The 23,505-nt window shown below is 40.8% G+C and overlaps 1 protein-coding gene across 1 annotated transcript; it reads right to left on the reverse strand.

The window, feature by feature from the left end:
- Positions 1 to 3,575: 3,575 nt before the first annotated feature.
- On the reverse strand, positions 3,576 to 13,739 carry LOC136229718 (uncharacterized). Its single transcript, XM_066018624.1, has 11 exons — positions 13,632 to 13,739; positions 12,127 to 13,259; positions 11,655 to 11,985; positions 10,006 to 11,576; positions 9,296 to 9,645; positions 9,150 to 9,238; positions 5,841 to 5,884; positions 5,260 to 5,727; positions 4,541 to 4,772; positions 4,289 to 4,471; positions 3,576 to 4,184 (listed from the first exon to the last, which is right to left on the reverse strand). The coding sequence occupies exons 1-11, from the start codon at positions 13,737 to 13,739 to the stop codon at positions 3,576 to 3,578; spliced, it is 5,118 nt and encodes a 1,705-aa protein (XP_065874696.1).
- Between the last annotated feature and the right edge of the window lie 9,766 nt (positions 13,740 to 23,505).

Here is a 23,505-nt window from a genome sequence, read left to right on the forward strand (position 1 = left end):
GGCTTTTGGATATCATGTCTCTACTTTGTACTTCCGAATGCATATAATTACAGATGCTCGAAATTGTGTCAAGCACCTAGTCAAACCGGGAGGTTTTCTAGCTTGCTTGTGATTGCGGGTTTAGTTTTTTAGTTTACTTGGGGACAAGTAAAGTTTAAGTTCGAGGAGGTTTGATAGGGTTCAAAAACCCCTATCTTTGGGTACGGTTTTAGGACGGGTTTTAGTGTTATTTCATGAATAAGCGAGCAATTCTTGCATTTATATGCCTTTGTGTGAGTTAGTTAGGAATTGGAAATGTTTTATTAACTTTTCATTGTTTAGGCTCGTTTTCTGATCATTTTAGGCAAATAAGGCCAAAATGGCATGTATGTTATAATTCCGTTATCTTTTATAGCTAATTGATCCGCCAAAAGTCGCACCAAACGGAGCGTTTGCTCAAAATGAGCGATTGGCGGGTCAATTTAGCCTTGAGACTAATGCTATTTGGAGTTTCGTGCATGCGCAGGGATAAGTTCGGGCGAAAATTACATCATGGGACATCGAGCGACAGTGCAGAAGCGTGCAGGGCAAAACCGCTCGTCGGACTGGCCTTTTTAGGCCAGCTCGCCGAGCTGGCTATATCAGCTCGCCGAGTAGGCCTCCAAGGGCCTGCTCGGGCGAGCTGGCCTTTATAGGCCAGCTCGCTGAGCAGCGCGCCCTGCTCAGCGAGCTGACCTGCGGGAATTGGTCAAAAATATCAGTTTTGACCCCACGACTCCACGACCGGTCCCACGACTTCCCACCTGCATAAGGACACGAAATAGGTCAAAAAGAGGGCCCGAGCTACAACTATAAATAGAACTTTTCCATTGTAAATTAGATATCTTTTATCTTGTAATTTTCTTAGCTTTCACCTTGAGAAATCCTCTCCACCTCCTCCATATCCTTCAAACCTCCATTGAAGACACCTCCGAAGCTCCGTTCACTGAGGATTGCTCAAGCTCCATCCTTAAGTCCTAGGAAGACGCCTGCATTGGTAGACAGGTTCCCTGAAAGGGATTTTTCTTCTTTTATATTCTGTCTAGCCTCTGATCCATGTTATGAATCCTAGGCTCATTGTATCTTCGTGACAATACTTTCATCTTTGATATATATTATAGTTTTGTTTATGCAACTGTTTTATTGCTTTAATCTTTGTCTTACGCTTTGTCTGATTGGTTTAACTCATTCGATAATCCCAAAATTAAGTTGGCACATATTGCGAGCTGAATCTGACCTAGTCAGTGCCTATAGGATTGACGACCCTATAGAAGATTAAACCCAAATTGCTGAGCCTTAGAGCTAGTTTCGGCCTTACAAGGGAATCACGAACTAGGGACCTCAGGAGGATAGGTAGGGTTAATCGCCTCGGACACAAGTGACTTAGATTAGGTTTTAATTCCGTTGTCTAAACAATCTATTTTCATTATCATCGTATCCCTTCATGTTCCTTCAGATAATTGCATTGGTAAAAGATCACCTAGGAGTAGTTTAACTTAATTAGGGGTAGAGTAACTTAATTAGGCGTAGAATAACTTAGTTAGAATCAGATAACTTAGCTATGAGTAGTATAATTCAACCTAGGAGTAGATTAACTTAAGCAAAACCAAACTCAAAACCCCCAAAGCCTAGATAACACCCGAGATCAAGTAGCTTGATACTTGCAGAAATAAATCCTGTGGACGATACCTGGACTTTTCCATAATTTTATTACTTGATAACGACGGGGTACACTTATCCCTTAGATCGGCCTCATCGTGAAACCGCTGAGGCTGCGTCACACCCCTGGTTGAAATGCATCGTGACAGAAGAGGGACAACAGATCCTCAAAGAGTTGCATGAAGGCACATGTGGAGCCCATGAGGCGTCTGCCTCCATCTTGAAGAAGTCCAGGTTAGGAGGATTTTATTGGCCCACAGCAGAACTTGATGCCCAAAAGTTAGTAGAGTCTTGCCATAATTGCTAGGTGCACGCAAATTAATCCCACACAGCTAAACACCTTAAAAGGCCCATCATCGAAGGTCGACCCTTTGCGGTTTGGGGAATTGATATCGTTGGTCCCTTTCCTCCTACCAAAAGACAAAGAAAGTATGTGGTGGTGAGTGTGGATCATTTTACTAAATGGGTAAAGGCCGAAGCTGTCTCCTCTATCAACGCCGAATGAATGGTGGAGTTCGTCAAAGATAATATCATTGGAAGGTACGGGGTTCCCCACACGATTATCACTGATAATGGGACGCAATTCAATTGTGGAGAGTTCAAAACTTTATGTGAAAAGTTGGGCATTCAGAACAGGTTCACCTCTGTTTACTATCCCCCAATCTAATGGGATGACTGAGGTTACAAATCGGACGATCGTTAAAGGAATAAAGAAAAGGTTGGGAGAGCATGATAAAAAATGGTTGGATCAGTTAATAAGCGTCCTATGGGCATACCGGACCACTCCACGAACGGCCACGGGCGAGACACCATTCGCGCTTTCTCATGGCGTGGAAGCTGTAATCCCTATTGAAATACAGGTCCCTAGTGACAGAGTTGCATTCTATTGCGAAGAGGAAAATAGCCAAAGGTTGAAGGAAAGTCTCGATCAAGTGGAGGAGAAAAGACAGAAGGCGTATGTACGCATGGCAGCCTACAAGCAACGGATCGCAGCTTATCATGATAAAAATGCAAAGCTTGTAAGTCTGAATGTAGGAGATCTCGTGCTCTGAAATGCGGATAAAATCCAATCTATGGAAGGAAGAGGAAAGTTAGGGATCACCTGGATAGGTCCATACAGAATAATCACCAAGATTGGATCCACCACGTTTAAAATTCAAGACATGGAGGGGAACACACTGCCACGTACGTGGAACATCCAGAGCCTCTGCAAATATTTCGCCAGAGAATAGAATGTAATCAAGGTATTGAGTACTCTTTTTCCTTTAGTAAGTTTTTATCCCATGCGGTTTTTCTTATTAAAGGTTTTAATGAGGCTCACATGTAAGACCCACTTGCTGTAATAAAGCACATCGCCATTCAATAAAAAGCAACTTTTGTCCTATCAATTCTTCTTTTACGTATTTTCTTGTAGCAATATAAATATTTCAGATTAAAAAAGAAGGGGGGCCAACAAACGCATTCCCACACATAGGATAATGCTATCATGGCATAAACTACTTTCTCCTCAAAGATAGGAGAACAATCTCAATGGAGGATCTATCTACCTCAAAGATAGGAAACAAATTGATCCCGGTCAGAGATAGAGTTAAAACATTTCTCAGACGTGAGATCTTTACACTCTCATACACTCTTTCCAAAAAGAGTCCAAAGTCCTAGTGGCGGATCGATTCACCTCAAAGACAGGAAGCCAATCGATCGCCTAAGGCAGCTTAACTTCCTCTAAAGGAATAAAAGCTCCAAGCCTTCACAAAGGCTCACACTCTGAGGTATGGCTGGCCACCTACTTCAACTCAATCCTAAAGCCTATAGATTTACTTGCTGAAAAACATAAAGCGTAAAGCAAAGATAAATGGTTATATCAAGGATTAAAAATTGTACTTAGTTTTACAAACGAACTAAACATCTAAAGGAGCATCCTCCTTAGCATCTTTTACACCAGATGCGCCCTCCAGTGGGGCTTCCTTCTCTACAGAAACAGTACCCTCCTGAGGAATGGTACAATCAGTTATCAGCTCCTCACTCTTGTCACCCGCCTTCAGAGACACTTCATCAAGATCATCTGGTTCAAGATCAACAAGGGGTTTACTCTCTTCGGCGGATCCATTCATCATTTTGCGAATGTGGTCACGGATGTAATCCTTGATGTTTGGAATTTTGCGATACTTAAGGCAAACCTCCACGTCAGGAACCACGTACTCCGGATCTGTAAAATCAATCTCAGGATGAGCAAGTTGAACATATGCCATGATCCACTCGCCATAATAGTAAGCTTGTTCCCCTGCCAGGATCTCCGTGTCGAGTAAGGCAGCCTTATGCGCTTCAGCATCCGCATCTATCTTCTCCTTCAATCTAAGGATCTCAGCATCCTTACTCTCATTTAGGGCAACAGTGGAAGCAGCGTTCGCATTGGCAACAACGACCTCCTTCTCTAACCTTTCTATGGTTGCCTTGTCCGCCACACCTTGAAGGAGATCCGCTTCCATAGCACGCATACGGGTGTATACCTATCAAGGCAAAAGCTAATTCAAGCAAAAGAATAACAGCAAACTCTCCCTAAAGGAGATCACTCTTTCATCCAAAAATGCAAAAAAGGATAGGAAAAACTTACCGTGAGAAGCTCTGTTTTTCCCATCTGGACATGGGCTGATCCCGAGATCTTATTTTGACTCTCTCGTACCTCACCAAGTTGGCCAAGAGCTTCGTCCAAATCATTGATGACGGATTCATTCCTTAGAGATCCTTTGTCACCATATTTGGCGGACCAGTAACCTCCTAAGTCCGGCTTCACCAACTATGCAAGCATTAAAAAGCAGAAAATAAGATCCAAGTAAAAGAAGAGAAAATAATAAAATAGATGCACCTCTTCAAGCCTCGCCATTGGTTTCTCGGCTCTTATGGCATCCGCCAGTAGCTTCCCTCCACTGCTAGACACAGACTTCTTCTTCTTTGGGAGAGGAGGATCAACCAAATCGTCGGAAGGACGTTTCTCAGCACCCTTATGGGGATCCACTACATGCCCCTTCTTTCGAGCCTCTTCCTCCTTCTGTTTCTTGCGTATCTTTACAAGGGCGCGACTAGCCTCAAACAAACCCCTGACAAGGGAACAATAAAATAATCAAGGTTCAAGGAAAAACAAAGTTACCTTCATCAAGTTGTGTAAACTTCACGTAAGAGATCTTGTCCCCTTCCCGGCGGATCAAGGGAATGTCATTCATCATAAAGACCAAGGCGTCAGCATATGTCCAGGCATCCGCCTTGATACTTTTCAAGAGATCCGCCACTTCCTCGTCACTGTCCGTCAATATACGCATGTCTCCAGCCATATGCAAAGGTTTGGCATTCCAAACCGACGGAAATCCTAGAGATTCGCCCTCTCTTATCTTTACAAAGAAAAATCTTTCGTCCCAAAGATGGACATTTGACATCTTACCGCAGAAGGGCGAATAAGTTTTGAATTTAGCGAAAGTGAGGAAAGATTCGGCCTTTCACTTCGTTGGTTTGTGAAGAGACCGAAAGACACGAGGGTTACATATTATCCCTAAGTTCGAAGCCAAATAACAATCCAGAGCCAGATCTAACCAGCCATTCGGATGCAGCTGGCAAATAGTGATCCCAAAGTATGCCAAGATGTCCGCCAACATCTTAGGAAGAGGAAGCCGGAACCCTCTTTCTACGTGACAACTGTACACAGACAAATATCCACTTGGCGGACAGGCGGGTCGCTGATGAGCAGCCGCCAACTTAGTCTCGTAATTTTTAATCCATGGAAAGCGATCCGCCAGATTCGCTAGATCTGCGACGCTCATACAAGACGGAGTGGACTCCGCACGTGGCGCCTTTTTCGTAGACAGGGCTGAAGAAGAAGCCTCCATCCCAGAAAACTGCCTAGAACCTATTGCCGGAGCAATGCGAGAAACGGCGATAGGAAGATTCTGAGTCCTACCTAAACGAGTTCTATAATTACTACACACCGAGTTACACAGCTCGGCAAGGTCGCAACTGGGAGTCCCTTCGGAAGAATCGAAATTTTCCAAAGAAGTAGTCCAGCTAATTACAGTTTCAGAGGAAGTGGTCAAATTAAAAAGTTCGAAGGTAGACTCAGAAGAAAAAGAAGAAGAACTCCTAAACATTCAGAAAACATAGCGAAAGGATTCACTTACATGAGAGTTAAGGGCTTTGAGGAATCTGAACTCTGGAAAAAACTCTGCAAAACGCTCAAAGGAAGACGAAAGAGAAAAGACGCAAATGAAGTAGAAAGAGGAAAGGGAGGGGGAAGAAGGTGTTTTCTCTTTCCTCGAGCAGCGCGCCTATGACACCTGTCACCCAACGAATGGCATTGAACAGAGTAGCCATCAATGTGAATCATCATGATGGCGCGCGAAGAAGCTCAAAAGCCCTAAAGGACTTTAAAGGAACTTTAGGGGGGCTTCTGATAACATCGGGATATTATCCAAGGGATCAAATGAGATATTTACCCAAACGACCGCGTATTGAACCGGTCAAAGAAAGCCATGGCGTTTCAAGCAAAGACATCCGATGGGCGGATCACCGAGACTCCGCCACGCGAGATCCGTAGTCAAACCTACGTTAGATTCCCCATCACCCTTCGATCCGCCAGCTGAATAGCTGAGCCGATTCCTCAATAAAAGCTATTAATGAGCCATTAATGAGCTAACAGGCATACTTAAAGGAAACCAGTAACCGCCATTAATGAAGCATTAATGGAGACTTTCTAGTTACTAAAGGTTACAACTTCATGACTATATATAGCTTGCATCTCAAGCTATCAAGGTACAAATTCTCACAATCCTAGCTACCCTACTTTGTCAATTCAGTTTACTCCTCCATTCTCTATACTGACTTTGGCATCGGAGCTTCCCCTCGTCGAACCCAACGACGCCCCACACAGGGACGGAAGCTAATCGGAAATTCTCCACCAGTCATCAAGTTTATTTATCTATAAGACATTAAGATATAAAGTCTAAAAGCCCATGAGTGGAAGTCAAGCCCAAGTCAGCATAATCAAGACCTCACGGCCCAAGAAGACGAAACGAAGTCGTATCAAGCAAAACGACGACTCAGCATGAAGAAGGATCGAGAAGCCTTCTAGCAAAAGCTTCAAGAGGAAGCTGCTGAGTTAAGTGACAAGCAGTCAGGACAGCGGCAGACAAGAACCAACTTCTAGACAAAGTATTTCTACTTTGGGTAAAATTCAGAAGGCGCAGGAAGCTGTCTGGAAGACTTTGCCAAATATGTCGAAACATTCTGTTTGCCAGACGAAAAGCTACCGAGCACTGCCTTGGACAGAAGATGCAAGAATCTCATTGGCCAATGACACTGAGCGCGTACTGAGTGACAACGACAGGAAGCCATTTCCCTCCAACGGTTATTTCGAAATTCGAAACTACCGGTGCCTCAAGTGTCACTATAAATAGGCCTCTCATTTGCTTCATTCGATGCACATCTTCAATTAGCCGAAACGCTTTCCAAATTCATACTTGTAGTTCTGTGAGAAAAGCAAAGCAAAAATCTTACACCAATTTCCAATCATTGTGTAAAAGTCTAGAGTGATTTTCAATCATCTAAAGTGTCTTAGCAATTGTTGTTTAGGACAAACACTTTATCATTTCTAGAAGAATAGAAAGGAGAGGCTGGGTACTCGGTTATAGTACTCAGCGGTAGATATAGGAGTGAGTAGAGGTATAGAGGAAGGTACTCTTGTATACTCAGCTTCTATTGTAAAAGGTTTGGTGCTCTACCTTTAAAGAGCTCAGTAGAGAATTCAAAAAGCTCGGAACGAGTTCCGGGGACTGGACGTAGGCGGAGAGGCCGAACCAGGATAAGTCTGCTGAGTAACTTATTTCTAACCTTAAACTCCTTTACATATATTGCTTGCTATAAAACTGACTAAGTAACAAACTCACGCTGAGTTGAGTGCACTAAGAAGCTGAGTTCAGGAATAGACTCTAATTGCTATCTCCTGACTCAAGTAAAGAAGCAGACTTAGTCACAAGTTGACTAAGCTTGTGTCTTAGAATTACTTAGCGCCGCTGTATAAACCTTTTCTTAAGAAAAGAAGTCAGCCTTAACGGACAAAATTTTAAATAGTTCCTATCCCCCCCCTTGGAACTAACCTTGTCACGTTATAAGGGACCAACAAGTGGTATCAGAGATTAACAGCTCACTGAGCAAGATATAACTATCTTGAGCTGATCCCCACTACAGCTGAGAACAACACTCGTTTCCTCCCAGGAAATCAGACAACTTAGATTTTACCTGAGGGACTGTCCATTACTCGGCCTCCTCTGTTCTTCGGGTCTAACTATACCTTTTGGAAGAATAGAATGAAAAATTTCATTCAGGCAACAAATATGAGTGCATGGCTTTCTATAGTCCAAGGCCCATTTGTTCCTGTTGAAACTATTGACGGCCAAACGATTGTTAAAGCTGAGACTAAATGGACAGAAGATGATCTTAAGAAGCTACAAAATCACGCTTCGGCTATAAACATGCTTCACTATGCGTTAGATGCTGCAGAGTACAACAAAATTTCAGGTTGTGAGTCAGCACAGGAGATCTGGAAGAAGCTGGATGATGTGATATTGGTTATGAAAAAGAGATAATAACCAAATCAACAAGTTTTCCCGATCTATCTTAAGGAATTAATAGAATCAAATAACAAACATAAATTGGTGATAACAAACCAATCCCAAAGAATTAAAGACAATGAAAGGAGATCTGACCTTACACCTTCGAATAATTAAATTGGAACCTGAGTGTTTGGCGATTCACAAGTACCTTACCAAAATACTTGTTCACGATCAAGATAATATTGCAAGAATGATGACCCGGTCTCTCAAGCTCACAATAAAGAATTCAATCCCGGATTGAAAATAATTCCCAAAGGAAAAAAAGAACTTTTGTTCATAAAAATATTGATTTCTGATTGATGAAAATAATGAAGAATACAAGCCTTTATATAGGCTACAAAATAAACTTAAACCTAAACTAAAAAGAAAGTTGAATCCTAGTGCATCAAGGTAAAAGAAATCCTAATTAGACAAGGAAAAACATTAAATTCGTTTTTGTCCTTTAGAGCCCAATTTCAGCCCATTAATTAACATTATTTGGGCCTTTTAATTAGCTAGAAATAAGCCCAATCAAACCTATAAGGTTATAGCATTAATTTTAATGAGTCCCAATGGGTTTTGCACATGCCAAACACATGCAAGTCCAAAGCTTCTCTTAAAATATGATCAACCTTTTTACATATCACTATTATGGGCTTGGGCTTGGATACAACACAAAAACACACCATCTTTAATGACTTCGCTAGAATTCATTCCTTGTTTAAAGAAGCTCAAGATGAGTCCATTAAGCATTTGTTGGTCTTTCTTTGCACGATTCTTCGTCATAGGTCCAATTGACAGCTCCAATGGATCCCTCATGCTTCTACTAGGCTCCTTAACTCCAAGCTCCTTTGTTCCATGCTCTTGTGCTTTTGATATCACATCATTCCCTCTCTCTTGAAAAGGATTTGTCCTCAAATCTTCATCTCCTACATCAAACAAAGATAAATCAGCCACATTAAAAGTTGCATGCACACTATACTCACCTGGCAAGTCGAGCTTGTAGGCATTATCCCCAATTCGTGCGACTACTTGAAATGGACCATCGCCTCTAGGATGTAGCTTTGATTTTCTCTGAGCGGGGAACCTTTCCTTGCGCATATGCAACCACACCCAATCACCGGGTTCAAATAGAACACATTGTCGACCCTTGTTAGCTTGCTTTGCATAATGCTCATTCTTCTTCTCCAGTTGTTGTTTCACTTGTTCATGTAACTTAAGCACCATTTCTGCCTTTTTCTTTCCATCTAAACTTTTCCTTTCATCAACAGGCAAAGGGATCAAGTCTAATGGTGTCAAAGGATTAAAACCATAAACAATTTCAAATGGTGAGAAGTTAGTAGATGAATGTATAGCCCTATTATAAGCGAACTCAATAAATGGTAGGCATTCTTCCCATGACTTAAGATTCTTTTGAATAACTGCCCTAAGAAGTTGTCCTAAAGTTCTATTTACTACTTCGGTTTGACCATCAGTTTGAGGGTGACAAGAAGTAGAAAACAACAGTTTAGTCCCCAATTTATTCCACAAAGTCTTCCAAAAATAGCTTAAAAACTTAGGATCTCTATCACTAACTATACTCTTTGGCATCCCATGCAGACGAACAACCTCTCTAAAGAACAAGTTAGCAATATTAATAGCATCATCAGTTTTATGGCATGGTATGAAATGTGCCATCTTAGAAAAGCGATCTACAACCACAAATATGGAATCATTACCTCTCTTAGACCTAGGTAAAGCCATCACAAAATCCATGGATATAGCAGTCCAAGGTTCATTCGGCACAGGTAATGGAGTGTATAAACCATGAGGCATAACTCTAGACTTAGCTTTCTTACAATTAATACAACTAGCACATATTCTTTCCACATCACGTTTCATATGAGGCCAAAAGAAATGTTCAGAAATCATGTCCAAAGTCTTAGCAACCCCAAAATGCCCCATCAAGCCTCCACCGTGGGCTTCCCTCACAAGAAATTCTCTATGTGAACATTTAGGCATGCATAATCGATTATCTCTAAATAAGTAGCCCTCATGTCTATAAAATTTTCCAAAAGCAGTAAGTTCACAAGCTTTATAAATAGATGCAAAGTCTAGATCATCAACATATAATTCTTTGATATACTCAAATCCTAAACACTTAGCATGCATCACATTCAATAAGCTAACTCTCCTACTTAATGCATCAGCAACTACGTTTTCCTTCCCTTGCTTATACTTAATCACATAAGGAAACGTCTCTATAAATTCCACCCACTTGGCATGTCTTCGGTTCAATTTTTGTTGACCCTTAAGATGTTTCAAGGATTCATGATCGGTGTGGATCACAAACTCTTTAGGCCATAAATAATGTTGCCACATTTGCAAAGCCCTAACTAATGCATAGAGTTCTTTATCATAAGTGGGATAGTTTAAGGTTGCACCACTAAGTTTTTCACTAAAGAAGGCTATAGGTCGACCCTCTTGCATTAAAACAGCACCAATCCCTACTCCCGACGCATCACACTCAATTTCAAACGATTTATCAAAGTTTGGAAGTGCTAAAACGGGGGCAGAAGTTAGTCTTGCCTTAAGCATCTCAAAAGCATCCTCTTGTGCTTTGCCCCACTTAAAGCCAACATTCTTTTTTATTACCTCGGTTAGTGGTGCGGCAATGGTACTGAAGTTCTTCACAAACCTCCTATAGAAACTCGCCAAGCCATGAAAGCTCCTCACCTCGGTAACTGAATTTGGCGTTGGCCACTCTTGAATGGCTTTCACCTTTTCAATATCAACAGAAACTCCTTGTGCTGAAACAATAAAACCCAAAAACACAACTTTCTCCATGCAAAATGAGCACTTAGAAAGGTTAGCGTATAATTTCTGTTCTCTCAAAACATCTAATACAACCTTAACATGTTCTATGTGTTCTGCCTCAGATTTAGAATAGATAAGAATGTCATCAAAATAAACAACAACAAATTTACCTATAAACTCTCTCAAAACATGATTCATTAATCTCATGAAAGTACTAGGTGCATTTGTTAAACCGAAAGGCATAACTAACCACTCATATAAACCATGCTTAGTCTTAAAAGCCGTTTTCCATTCATCTCCTAATGACATGCGAATCTGATGGTACCCACTCTTAAGATCTATTTTAGTGAAAATAACAGCCCCATTTAATTCATCCAACATATCATCTAACCTAGGGATAGGATGACGATACTTTACCGTGATTTTATTGACGGCTCTACAATCGATGCACATCCGCCAAGTTCCATCTTTCTTTGGTACTAGGATGACTGGTACAGCACACGGACTCATAGATTCACGAATCAACCCTTTTGCCATTAGTTCCTCGACTTGCCTTTGTAGTTCTTTTGTCTCCTCAGGGTTACTTCTATAGGCTGGTCGATTTGGAATTTGTGCTCCGGGAACAAAGTCAATTTGATGCTCAATTCCTCGAATCGGGGGTAACTTATTAGGCATCTCTTCGGGGAATAAATCCTTGAATTCCTGCAAAAGAGGGGAAATACTAGAAGGAAGGTTAGACTGACTTACAGAAGATAAACAAAAACTCTTACAATAAAATAATAATAAATTTTTGTTTTCAAAATCAGCTTGCTTTACATCCCTCAATTTAGCATATAAAGATAGATTTTGGCTTTTGTTAATGCTCCTCTCTTTTTCTCTCCTCTCACCCTCATTTCTCGACCTCACTAATGCCTTTTCACTCACCTCTTCTCTCTTCACACCCTCACTGATTTTATCACTCTTATTTTCTCTCGCCTTAACCTTTTCCCTTCTCACAGATTGTTCTTGTAACATTCTTTGCATGTAGAGCTGATCTTCAAACACTTCAGCAGGTGATAAAGGTGGCAAAATATACTTCTTCCCATCCTTAGCAATAGTAAATTTATTTGTTCGACCATGATGTAGTGCTGATCGATCGAATTGCCAAGGCCTCCCCAATAACACATGACATGCTTGCATAGGTACTACATCACATAATACCTCATCAGAAAAAGAACCAATAGAAAAGTTCAGAAGCACCTGTTTAGTAACTTTGAGTTCGTTACTATCATTCAACCATTGTAACCGATAAGGATTGGGATGTGGAATTGTTGATATCCCTAATCGGCTTGCTAACACATTGCTTACCACGTTGCAACAACTTCCTCCATCAATAATTAGTAAGCATGTTTTTCCAAGTATGTTGCAATGAGCATGAAAGATGTGCTTTCGTTGCTCAATGTCACCACTCACTCCCATCTTCAATGTTCTACGAGTGACTAAGTTAACTCCATGTCCTCCTTTACTATCCACCTCTTCTATATCACTACAATCTTCTAAGGTGGGCATATCATCTGATTCATGTTCGGACTCACTTTCGGATATTAACTCACCATGCTTCATAACCATCGCCTTTTGATTCGAACACTCTCTTGCATAGTGCCCTCTCCCTTGGCACTTAAAACACACAATTTCACGAGTTCTTGTGGGTTTTTCAGTAGTTTTGTATTTTGGAGTAGTTCCACCAATTTGCAACTTCCCAAATGCTTTTGAATCAACCTGAGGCGTTTGGTCACTTTTAGAGCTAAATTCAGATTTAGTTTTGAAATTACCTCTTGGATCTGACTTCCATGGAGTGGAAGTAGTGCCTTTGAACTTTGATCTCCCTTTCTCAACCTCTTGAAGTTGTCTCTCAATTTTTATCGCTTTATGGAGCATCTCGTCCATGTGGAAATAAGTTTGTAGCTCAAGAGGGTTGCGAATCTCCCTCTTCATTCCCATGAGAAATCTAACCATGGTAGCTTCCTCATCTTCTTGTATATCAGCTCGGATTAGTGCCATCTCCAATTGTTTGTGATAATCTTCAACAGATTGGTTACCTTGAGACATGGATTGGAGTTCTTTCAACAACTCCTTATAATAGTGAGCCGGCACAAATCTCTTTTTCATGACCTTCTTCAATTCACCCCATGTTCTTATGGGTTCATCACCATCTCTTTTTCTTGTGCGCTTTAATTGGTCCCACCAAACAGCCGCATATTCAGTTAGTTCGGATACTACAAGTTTCACCTTCTTCTCCTCGGAATACTCATGTATGTCAAAGATTGTTTCAACCTTTCGTACCCAATCAAGATACGCCTCTGGGTCACTAGCTCCTCGAAAAGTAGGCATTTTAAGTTTGATAGCATTAAGATTACTATCTTTTCGATCGTTACCCCTTTTTCGGTATCCAAACTGCTCCTCCTCTTCAGACTCGGATAGTTCATCATCAAAATTCAATCTCCCGCGTCCTCCTTTCTTTTGGCTTGATTTCTTTTGGTTTGAAACCAAATCAGCCACAATAGCCCCTAACCTCTTCATCTCACCTACAATAGCTTGTTGCCATTCTTTAGAATCAACATCGTTAACGTTGTCCTTTTTAGGTTCGTTAGACATGACAAAATATATAAAGAATGAAAGAAAAGTGAAATCTAGTCTAAAGCAAGAAAAGAAGAAAAAGAAAGTAAAAGAAGTACCTCACAACCGGTTCAATCACTCTTTTATATTATCTTGATAGATCACAAGGATTATCTCGGGTAATATAAATGCCAATGAAGCAAAAGAATGACAAAATAAAGTAGAGCAGAAACTAGAAGCAAAGAAGACTAATATTGTAACGATAACCAAAGTTTAGCACACTAAGAATAGAATAAAAGACGATTTTCGAAGAAGAGACAAATGTTTGAAAGAAATTTTAAGAATGTGTGTTTAGCATGCAAATTCTAGAAAACTTGTAACTTTAGTACAAACAATGAGCCGATTTTTTTTTTTTTTTCCTTTTTTTTTTCCTTTTTTTTTTCCTTTTTTTTCCCTTTTTTTTTTAAACTAGATTGGAATTGATTAACAAATTAAACTTGCACTAATGATTTAGCATGCAAAAAAAAATTGAAGAAATTCACACACATAAATGGGTTTGGCTAGTAAGAATAGAATCCAAAAATAATCAGTTCGCTACAACTAAGAACCTAAATAACTAGATGCAAAGATATGAGGAACTCGATCAATAATTAAAGACTCTAGATTGGGGTAATTTTTTTTTTTTTTTTTTTTTTTTTAATTTCGACAAACAAAACAAAAACAACAAATTCCTTAAGAGCCAAAGCTCTGATACCAATTGATGTGATATTGGTTATGAAAAAGAGATAATAACCAAATCAACAAGTTTTCCCGATCTATCTTAAGGAATTAATAGAATCAAATAACAAACATAAATTGGTGATAACAAACCAATCCCAAAGAATTAAAGACAATGAAAGGAGATCTGACCTTACACCTTCGAATAATTAAATTGGAACCTGAGTGTTTGGCGATTCACAAGTACCTTACCAAAATACTTGTTCACGATCAAGATAATATTGCAAGAATGATGACCCGGTCTCTCAAGCTCACAATAAAGAATTCAATCCCGGATTGAAAATAATTCCCAAAGGAAAAAAAGAACTTTTGTTCATAAAAATATTGATTTCTGATTGATGAAAATAATGAAGAATACAAGCCTTTATATAGGCTACAAAATAAACCTAAACCTAAACTAAAAAGAAAGTTGAATCCTAGTGCATCAAGGTAAAAGAAATCCTAATTAGACAAGGAAAAACATTAAATTCGTTTTTGTCCTTTAGAGCCCAATTTCAGCCCATTAATTAACATTATTTGGGCCTTTTAATTAGCTAGAAATAAGCCCAATCAAACCTATAAGGTTATAGCATTAATTTTAATGAGTCCCAATGGGTTTTGCACATGCCAAACACATGCAAGTCCAAAGCTTCTCTTAAAATATGATCAACCTTTTTACATATCACTATTATGGGCTTGGGCTTGGATACAACACAAAAACACACCATCTTTAATGACTTCGCTAGAATTCATTCCTTGTTTAAAGAAGCTCAAGATGAGTCCATTAAGCATTTGTTGGTCTTTCTTTGCACGATTCTTCGTCATAGGTCCAATTGACAGCTCCAATGGATCCCTCATGCTTCTACTAGGCTCCTTAACTCCAAGCTCCTTTGTTCCATGCTCTTGTGCTTTTGATATCACATCACTGGAGGTCACCTACGAAGGAACCAACAAAGTTAAGGAGTCCAAGGTGAACCAGCACATGAGGTTGTACGAGCTCTTTGAAATGAATGATGATGAAGGAATCTCTGACATGAACTCAAGGTTCACAAACATAATCAACGAGCTCAAGAGACTTGGCAAGATCTTTACTGAGGAAGAGCTAGTCAAGAAGATACTGAGGAGTCTTCCTAAAAGCTGGCAAGCCAAGAAAACTGATGAACTCATTGGCTCATTGCTGACCCATGAAATCTCAATGGAGAATTTCGAGGTGAAGGAGAAGTCTGAAGACAAGAAGCAAAAGTCTCTTGTTATGAAAGCTGACTCCACTGATAGGAGCTCAACAGATGATGAAGAAATGGCAATGTTCACTAGAAAGATGAAAAGGCTGTTCAGAAAGAATGATAAATGTTCCAAGAAGCCTTACAAGAGGTTTGATAAGTACAAAGCTGAGTCAAGCGACAGTAAGTACAAGAAGGACAACTCAAAGCCCATTACATGCTTTGAATGTCATCAAACTGGCCATATCAAATCAAGTTGTCCTACCTTGAGGAAAGAAAGAAAGAACGGCAAGAAGGAAATGGTGGCAACCTGGAGTGATAGTGATGAGTCATCATCATCAGAAGCTGATGCCACTGAGTCAGCAAAAATCTGCTTCATGGCAGATGAGCTTGCTGAGCCTTATGTTTCTGAGCATGCTGACCCCTCCATTGCATCTGACGATGAGGAACACTCAACTGAGGTAATATCACTACATGTGCTCAGAAATGAAATGGTTAATACCCTAAGTGACCTCTACACACTTGTCAAAAAGTGTAACAAAAAGGTTAGAGCACTCAGCAGGCGATGTGACGAGATTGAGGAGGTCAAGCTGAGTGACCTTCGATATCTTCTCCAGGACAACTCAACTTTGCATAGTAATGTAGAAATTATGCAAAAGTTTATCTCTGAGGTCCAATCAGATTCTAAGAAACTGAAGAAGGATGTCACATCTATTCAGAACCAACTTAAGGTTCCGAATAAAAGAAATATTCCTCTAAACACTCAGTACCGAAGTACTAGTCAGTAGAGATAGAATCCTCAGCGGAATGTCCAGTGTGACTTCTGTGGGAAGAAAGGACATACCACAAAAGTGTGCTGGCATGCTCAGCACTGGGGTGCTGACCAGTTAGTGAGATATCCTAAACGGAAGGTCAGCTGTGACTTCTGTGGGAAAAATGGACACACTGTCCAAGTGTGTCATCATAAAATGAAATATGATGCTTTACCTGTTGAACCTAACAAACAAGGACCCAAAAAGAATTGGGTACCTAAAAGCAACTAGCTATATTGCAGGTAAGCCTGAGGTGTGCTGAGAAGTCAAAGATGTGGTACATTGACAGCGCATGCTCGAGGCATATGACTGGTGATGAAACTCAGTTCATCACATTTGTGCGTAAACGAGGTGGAAGTGTAAATTTTGGAGACAACAAAAAGGGTAAGATAGTAGGATCAGGAACCGTTGGTGGTAATCCTACTATTGAGTCAGTCTCCCTAGTCAGCGGACTCAAATATAACTTACTCAGCGTAGCTCAGCTATGTGACAATGGGAGAAAAGTTATATTTGATAATACTGGATGTAAAATATTCGAGGGTAAAACAAATGAGTTGATTTTAAATGCCCCTCGTATTGATAATGTCTTTATGCTGAACTTAGAAAAGAAGTTTTCAAAAACTATATGCTTAGTGTCAAAGGAAGAAAATTCCTGGCTATGGCACAGGAGACTTGGTCATGTAAGCATGGACCTCTTGGCCAAATTAGCAAGAAAGCAATTAGTTGAGGGACTGCCAGAACTTAAGTTTGAAAAAGATCAACTATGCCACACTTGTCAAGCTGGAAAACAAACCAAACAATCTTTTCATAGTAAAAACATTGTCTCAACTAAGCGTCCATTAGAGTTGCTACACTTGGATCTCTTCGGTCCAGTCCAGCCGCTGAGCTTGGGTGGTAGAAGATTTTCCTTGGTCATTGTAGATGACTTTTCTCGGTACACTTGGATCATCTTGCTGAGTAGCAAGGATGAAACCTTTGAGAAGTTTTCAAATTTAGTAAGAAAACTTGAAAATGATAAAGACCTTAAGTTAGCTCACATCCGTAGTGATAATGGTGGAGAATTCAAGAACCAACAGTTTGTTGAATTCTGTGAAGCCAACGACATTGACCATAATTTTTCTGCTCCTAGAACGCCTCAATAAAATGGGGTTATTGAAAGGAAAAACAGAACCTTTGTTGAAATAGCCAGGACAATGCTGAGTGAGCATAGGCTTCCAAAGTACTTTTGGGGAGAAGTTGTTAACACATCGTGCTACATACTTAATAGGGCTCTAGTTAGACCTATATTAAAGAAGACCCCCTACGAACTTTGGAAAGGACGAAAGCCCAACATTGGATACTTTCGTGCCTTTGGTTGTAAATTTTTTATTCTAAATACCAAAGACAGCCTAGCTAAGTTTGACTCAAAAGCTGATGAAGCTATCTTTTTAGGCTACTCAACAAACAGCAAAGCATACAAAGTTTTCAATAAACGAACTCAGGTCTTAGAAGAGTCAGTACATATTGAGTTCGATGAAACTAACCCTGCAGGAAGAGACATGTAGCTGACTGAGGATGATCCACACTCAGCTCCCGCTGACCATGAAACAGCCGCTGAGTCATTACCTCAAGGGCTGACCAAAGGTAAAAGTGAAACTCAAATTATTTTCACTAACCAATCTACACCTGCAGAGATTGTTGAAACACAACCAGCACAAGACATCAATCTACCAAAAGAGATCAGAATACCAAGAGGACACTCAGAGAGTGCCATTCTTGATGCCACTGAGAACACCCTGATGACAAGAAATCAACTCAGGAGATACCTCAGCAACGTAGCATTCGTCTCAATTCAGGAACCAAAGAACTTCGCTGAGGTTGAGTATGATGAGTTCTGGATGAATGCAATGCAAGAAGAACTTGATCAGTTCAGAAGAAATGAAGTATGGGACTTAGTGCCAAAACCAAAAAGCCAGAAGACCATAGGAACAAGATGGGTCTTTCGCAACAAGATGGATGAACAAGGGAACATGGTCAGGAACAAAGCAAGACTTGTAGCTCAGGGCTACAGTCAACAAGAAGGTATTGACTACGGTGAGACCTTCACCCCAGTGGCAAGGCTAGAGGCTATAAGAATTTTATGTGCTTATGCAAGTTATATGAATTTTAAATTGTTTCAAATGGATGTTAAGAGTGCATTCCTTAATGGAGTTATAACGAGGAAGTCTATGTTAATCAGCCTCCAGGGTTTGAGGATCCCAAGTTCCCAAACCACGTTTATAAACTCAAAAAGCTCTGAATGGTCTCAAGCAAGCACCACGTGCTTGGTATGAGAGGCTGGCCAGTTTCCTGCTGACTAGAAATTATGTCAGAGGTAAATCTGATACAACCTTATTCATTAAGAGAAAGGGTAAAGATACCCTATTGGCTCTGATATATATTGATGACATTATTTTTGGTGCCACTAACGAGTCAATGTGCAAGGAATTTAGTAAGCAGATGCAGACTGAGTTTGAAATGTCAATGATGGGAGAACTCACCTTCTTCCTTGGACTTCAAATCAAACAAGGGAAAAATGGCATCTTCATCAGTCAAATTAAGTATGCTAAGGAGATATTGAAGAAGTATGAACTTGAGAACTGTAAGTCAATATCTACCCTTATGGGCACTGACACTGTCCTCTGCGCTGACGAAAATGGTAAGTCAGTAGACAGCAGATTGTACCGAGGTATGATTGGTTCTCTACTCTACTTAACTGCTAGTAGGCCGGACATTCAATTCTCGGTATGTTATTGTGCTAGATATCAATCTAACCCTAAGGAATCTCATTACATAGCTGTAAAAAGAATCCTTAGATATTTGCAAGGCTCAGTGAATGCAGGTTTGTGGTATCCCAATACTCATGATTTCACACTCATTGGATACACTGACGCTGACTACGGACGAGACAAGCTTGAATGAAAAAGCACCTCAGGAGGATGCCACTTCCTTGGGAGCTGTCTTGTGTCCTGGTTCAGCAAGAAGCAGGCGTCAGTAGCCCTGTCAACCACTGAAGCTGAGTACATTGCTGCTGGAAGCTGTGTTGCTCAAGTCCTATGGATTAAGCAACAGCTTGAAGATTATGGCGTTCGAACTAAAACAATTGAAGTCAAATGTGACAACAAGAGTTCCATTGACCTATCAAAGAACCCAATCCAGCACAGTAGGATGAAGCACGTCATCATAAGACATCACTTCATCAGAGATCATGTACTCATGGGAGAGATCAAGCTGACCTATGTCCCAGTGGATGAGCAGCTTGCTGATATCTTCACAAAGCCACTGGCTCGTGAGAAATTCAACATACTTAGAGAAGCCATTGGTATGTTTAATCTTCTTCAACAAATTCCAAGTATAGTATGTATGCATGTTGAGTGAATCATCATGTTGAATGATTTATGCTAAATCAATAACTATCACATGCTGAGTAGACTTACATGCTGCGTGTGTATCTTAAGCTGAGCTACTAAGCATAAGAATTATTCCTTGTGTAACACTGACTACTCAGAACTTTAAACGTTTGAAATCGCTAAACACTGAGTAAAGATCCGTTGCAAAATTTAATGCATAACACGCGAATTAAATAGCCACCTAGGATGACGTAAGCGCGATGATTAGAAAACACATGCGCCGAATGTGTCATAAATGCCAGAATATTTGTCGATTGAGTATCTCGAGGTCAAACGGCCACCTCAACGCTTAGGATCAATTCGACACCTCTATAAATAGTGGATGATTTCCCACTTTTATCTCTTTACGCTTGGAAATTTCTAGTATTCTCATATTCTCCCTAAAATCTCCTAAACTTCTCAAACTTCTCTAAGAATCATGACGAAAGATTCTCAGAATGTCTCCGGTGGCATTAATCGCTCCGATGTAAATCCTTCATCTCCTGCCTAGCGTGACCACTCTAAGGTCACTACACCGAGCAAGCAAACCAAAGCTGACCAAGTTGCCTCCTCAAAAGGAAAACAACAGAAGGATAAGGCAAAGAAGCCTGTGGAATGCACCTACACTCTAGTTTACGAGAGTGTGAGGGGGTATAAGGTAGACCATTCCAGATGGTTCTCAAGGGGTTTTGTGACTGGATCAAGAACAACGGCTGGACCGAGCTGTTCTCAGTTCGCGAAGAAACCTACCCAGAGTTAGTTAAAGAGTTTTACGCTAACCTAAAAGTCGCGGATGATGACCGGGACTACATGGTTACCAAGGTTAAATAGAAGGATATCTTCATCAACCCTATTTACCTGGCCTCAGTACTCAAGCTGAAAAACGAAGGAGCAATTCTTCGTAAATCTGGTGACCAAGACAAAACCAAATACTCCGTTGAGTTCTGCAAACCTCCTAGTCATGTAGGGGAAATTTCAAGTACCTCCATGGGTCGGAATCAGAAGATGGCCCACTACATACTGACCAACTTCATCTTCCCCAAAATCAACTGCACCAACTCAGTGACAAACTTCGAGCGGTGCTTCATCTGGCACATGCTAACCTATACGCCGATAAAAATGCCTGTCTTCATAATCGGTGGATTCCAAAGAAGTACCGGAACCCTTAGACTGGGCTCCATCATCACCAAAATCCTTAAGGATCACAGGGTGAGCTTAGTTGAGGAAATCCATGCAATAAGGACAGAGATCACTGCTGTGGCACTGTTTGGTCTATTCTACGATCAACCAATAGTGCTCAAGAAAGGAAAAGGGGCCGTTGTCCAGGAAACTGAGGGGCTGGTGACTCGAAAGGGAAGGACGGAAAGAAAGAGGAAAGCTGTACAAAGCACCTCTAAAGAAGATGTCTCTGCACCAAAGAAGCTTAAATTTGTATCCAGAGGAACTAAGCCTCAACCTCAACAAGGTCAGGATGGACCTAGGTCAGCTGAGAAAAGACCAAGGCAAGCTGAGCCTGAGGTAGAAGAAAGAGAGGATATTGATGAGCAACCATTAAGAAAGAAGAAGAAGATCTCTTCTGAATTAAGTCCGATCGATGCCCTTCCAACTGACGTTGTCATTCCTCCTAACTCACATTATGTACAGAGTCAAGACATTGACACTGAACAACAAGAAGAAGAAGAGGAAGAACAAGACCAATTGGGTGGTTAGTTTGAAGAAGAGGAAGAACAAGACCAATTGGGTGGTCAGTTTGAAGAAGAAGAAGAACTGGGTGGTCAGGTTGACACTGAGAAGACAGTTGATGATGAGCAATATGAACCAACCAACACTGAGCAATATGAACCAATCATCCCACTGTTCAAAGGGAAACTTCACCTACTGACTCTATTGAGTCCATTCCTGCTGACCCTACTCCTCCAAAGCTAAAGAGACTAAGAAGACTTAAGAAGAAGAAGGCATATCGAGCCCCCGTCATTGACCTCATGGGTGACTCACCTCTGAGCGATGAGATCACTGACCTAACAGAAGTTCACCTTAAGTTCTTCTCTAATCCTACTGAGTCTCAACCAGAGCAACAGGAAAAGCAAGCCTCTGTTTCTCAGCCTAAGGAACATGCCGACTTAACCGCTTCCCCAAGCCAAAGTGATGCCGAGCAAGTGCTCGAAGATCATGCTCCTCAACTTGTTGAGCAAGCTAAGGAATTACCTACTCAGGTGAACACTGAACTTCCTCAACTTCCAAAATCTAGTCAGCTTCAGCCTGACCCTGAGCAAGTAACACATTCTGCCGATCCTCCTCTTCCACAAATCCAAGTGTAGAATCTAATCCAGTCAGCTTATACTGGAAATCTTAATTCAAGACCAGCCGCTGATCATGCTGGCACTTCTAATGTTGAGCAGAACCAAACACCACCTCCATTCGGTTCTACTCCTCTTCCGGCATCTGGGCCAACAAATGATGGATCATTCAGCTATCTTACTACCTCTGAGTCTGGTCGAAGAATTATTGACTCAGCTCAAGCCCTGCTCCATGACCTCCATCAAACAAACAACGATGCCGCTGGGTCAGTTCCTGTTAAGCCAACTCAGCTTTCGTCTGTCACTCATCTTCTTACAGAGATCAAAGGTCTGAAAGATTTTCTGAGTGTCATGACTTCATTACAATCTCAACAGCCCAGGTAGGACTCTATAACGAAGCTGGCCGAACTCCAGCTGACCATGATTGATCACATAAACTCTCTACAAGGTCAACTTCATCAATTGTCAGCTGCGAACACAACGTATGCAACTTCTGCCGAAGTTCATCAACTATTCAACCAGCTTCATACTGAGCAAGAGAAAAAAATCACCAACTCTCTTCCTCCTCCCAATGCTCCATTGAGCAAATTAGTGAGGTTGTGCGTCTGCTAAACTTAAGCAAGGAAGAGATGGAAACTGACCAGCTCAAAACAAACGAAATACTGAAGTACTCTCGAGTTACTTTCAACCACGTGCGACACACCAATGCTCAGCGTCAGTATTTTGATTCGTCTTTGCTGAAGATGTTTCATCAAGCTTTTGCAATGCTCACTGACAACATACACTGGGTTGGAAAGTCTCAAGCATATATTCTGAGTATGCTGAGTGTTGCAGCTATCAGTATTCCACGTCCTATTCTGGATAATGGTGTTCCAATTTTTGGCGGCATAAATGAAAGCACACGAAAGCTTAAGGCCTTCTCTAAACGTCTAACTCAAGCTGCCATTGAAGACACTTTCATTCCTCCTCCTGCTGATGGTGGAAAAACGGGGGAGAAAGTCCAAACTCAAAGAACCCAACATTCAGAAGAAGCTTCAGGTAGTCAGCAAAAATTCAAGGGAAAGGGTAAAGCTAAAGAGCATGAAGCCCAACTCAACTACAAGAAGAAATAGATTGACTAGATTCCATTTTGTTAGAACTTGTAGTCTTTCCCTTGTGTATTTTTGTTGTGCTGACCACCTGAATACAAAACTATGCATGCATCTATCCTTTTAAAATTAACCAATCTTATGTGATGCTTACTTATGTTTTGTATTGGATAGTTAAACGCATCTTCACTAAATCAACTGTGTTATTTGTCTACATTGTTTTAT

The sequence above is a fragment of the Euphorbia lathyris genome, chromosome 5 (assembly GCF_963576675.1).
Source record: "Euphorbia lathyris chromosome 5, ddEupLath1.1, whole genome shotgun sequence".
Lineage (NCBI taxonomy): Eukaryota > Viridiplantae > Streptophyta > Magnoliopsida > Malpighiales > Euphorbiaceae > Euphorbia > Euphorbia lathyris.

Coding starts and splice junctions, on each gene's coding strand:
- LOC136229718 (XM_066018624.1), bottom strand. CDS start 13,739: ATGTCTAACGAACCTAAAAAGGACAACGTTAACGATGTTGATTCTAAA. Junction 13,260..13,631: donor GGGCTATTGTGGCTGATTTG/GTTTCAAACCAA, acceptor GGTGAATTGAAG/AAGGTCATGAAAAAGAGATT. Junction 9,239..9,295: donor CTACAAGCTCGACTTGCCAG/GTGAGTATAGTG, acceptor TGTTTGATGTAG/GAGATGAAGATTTGAGGACA.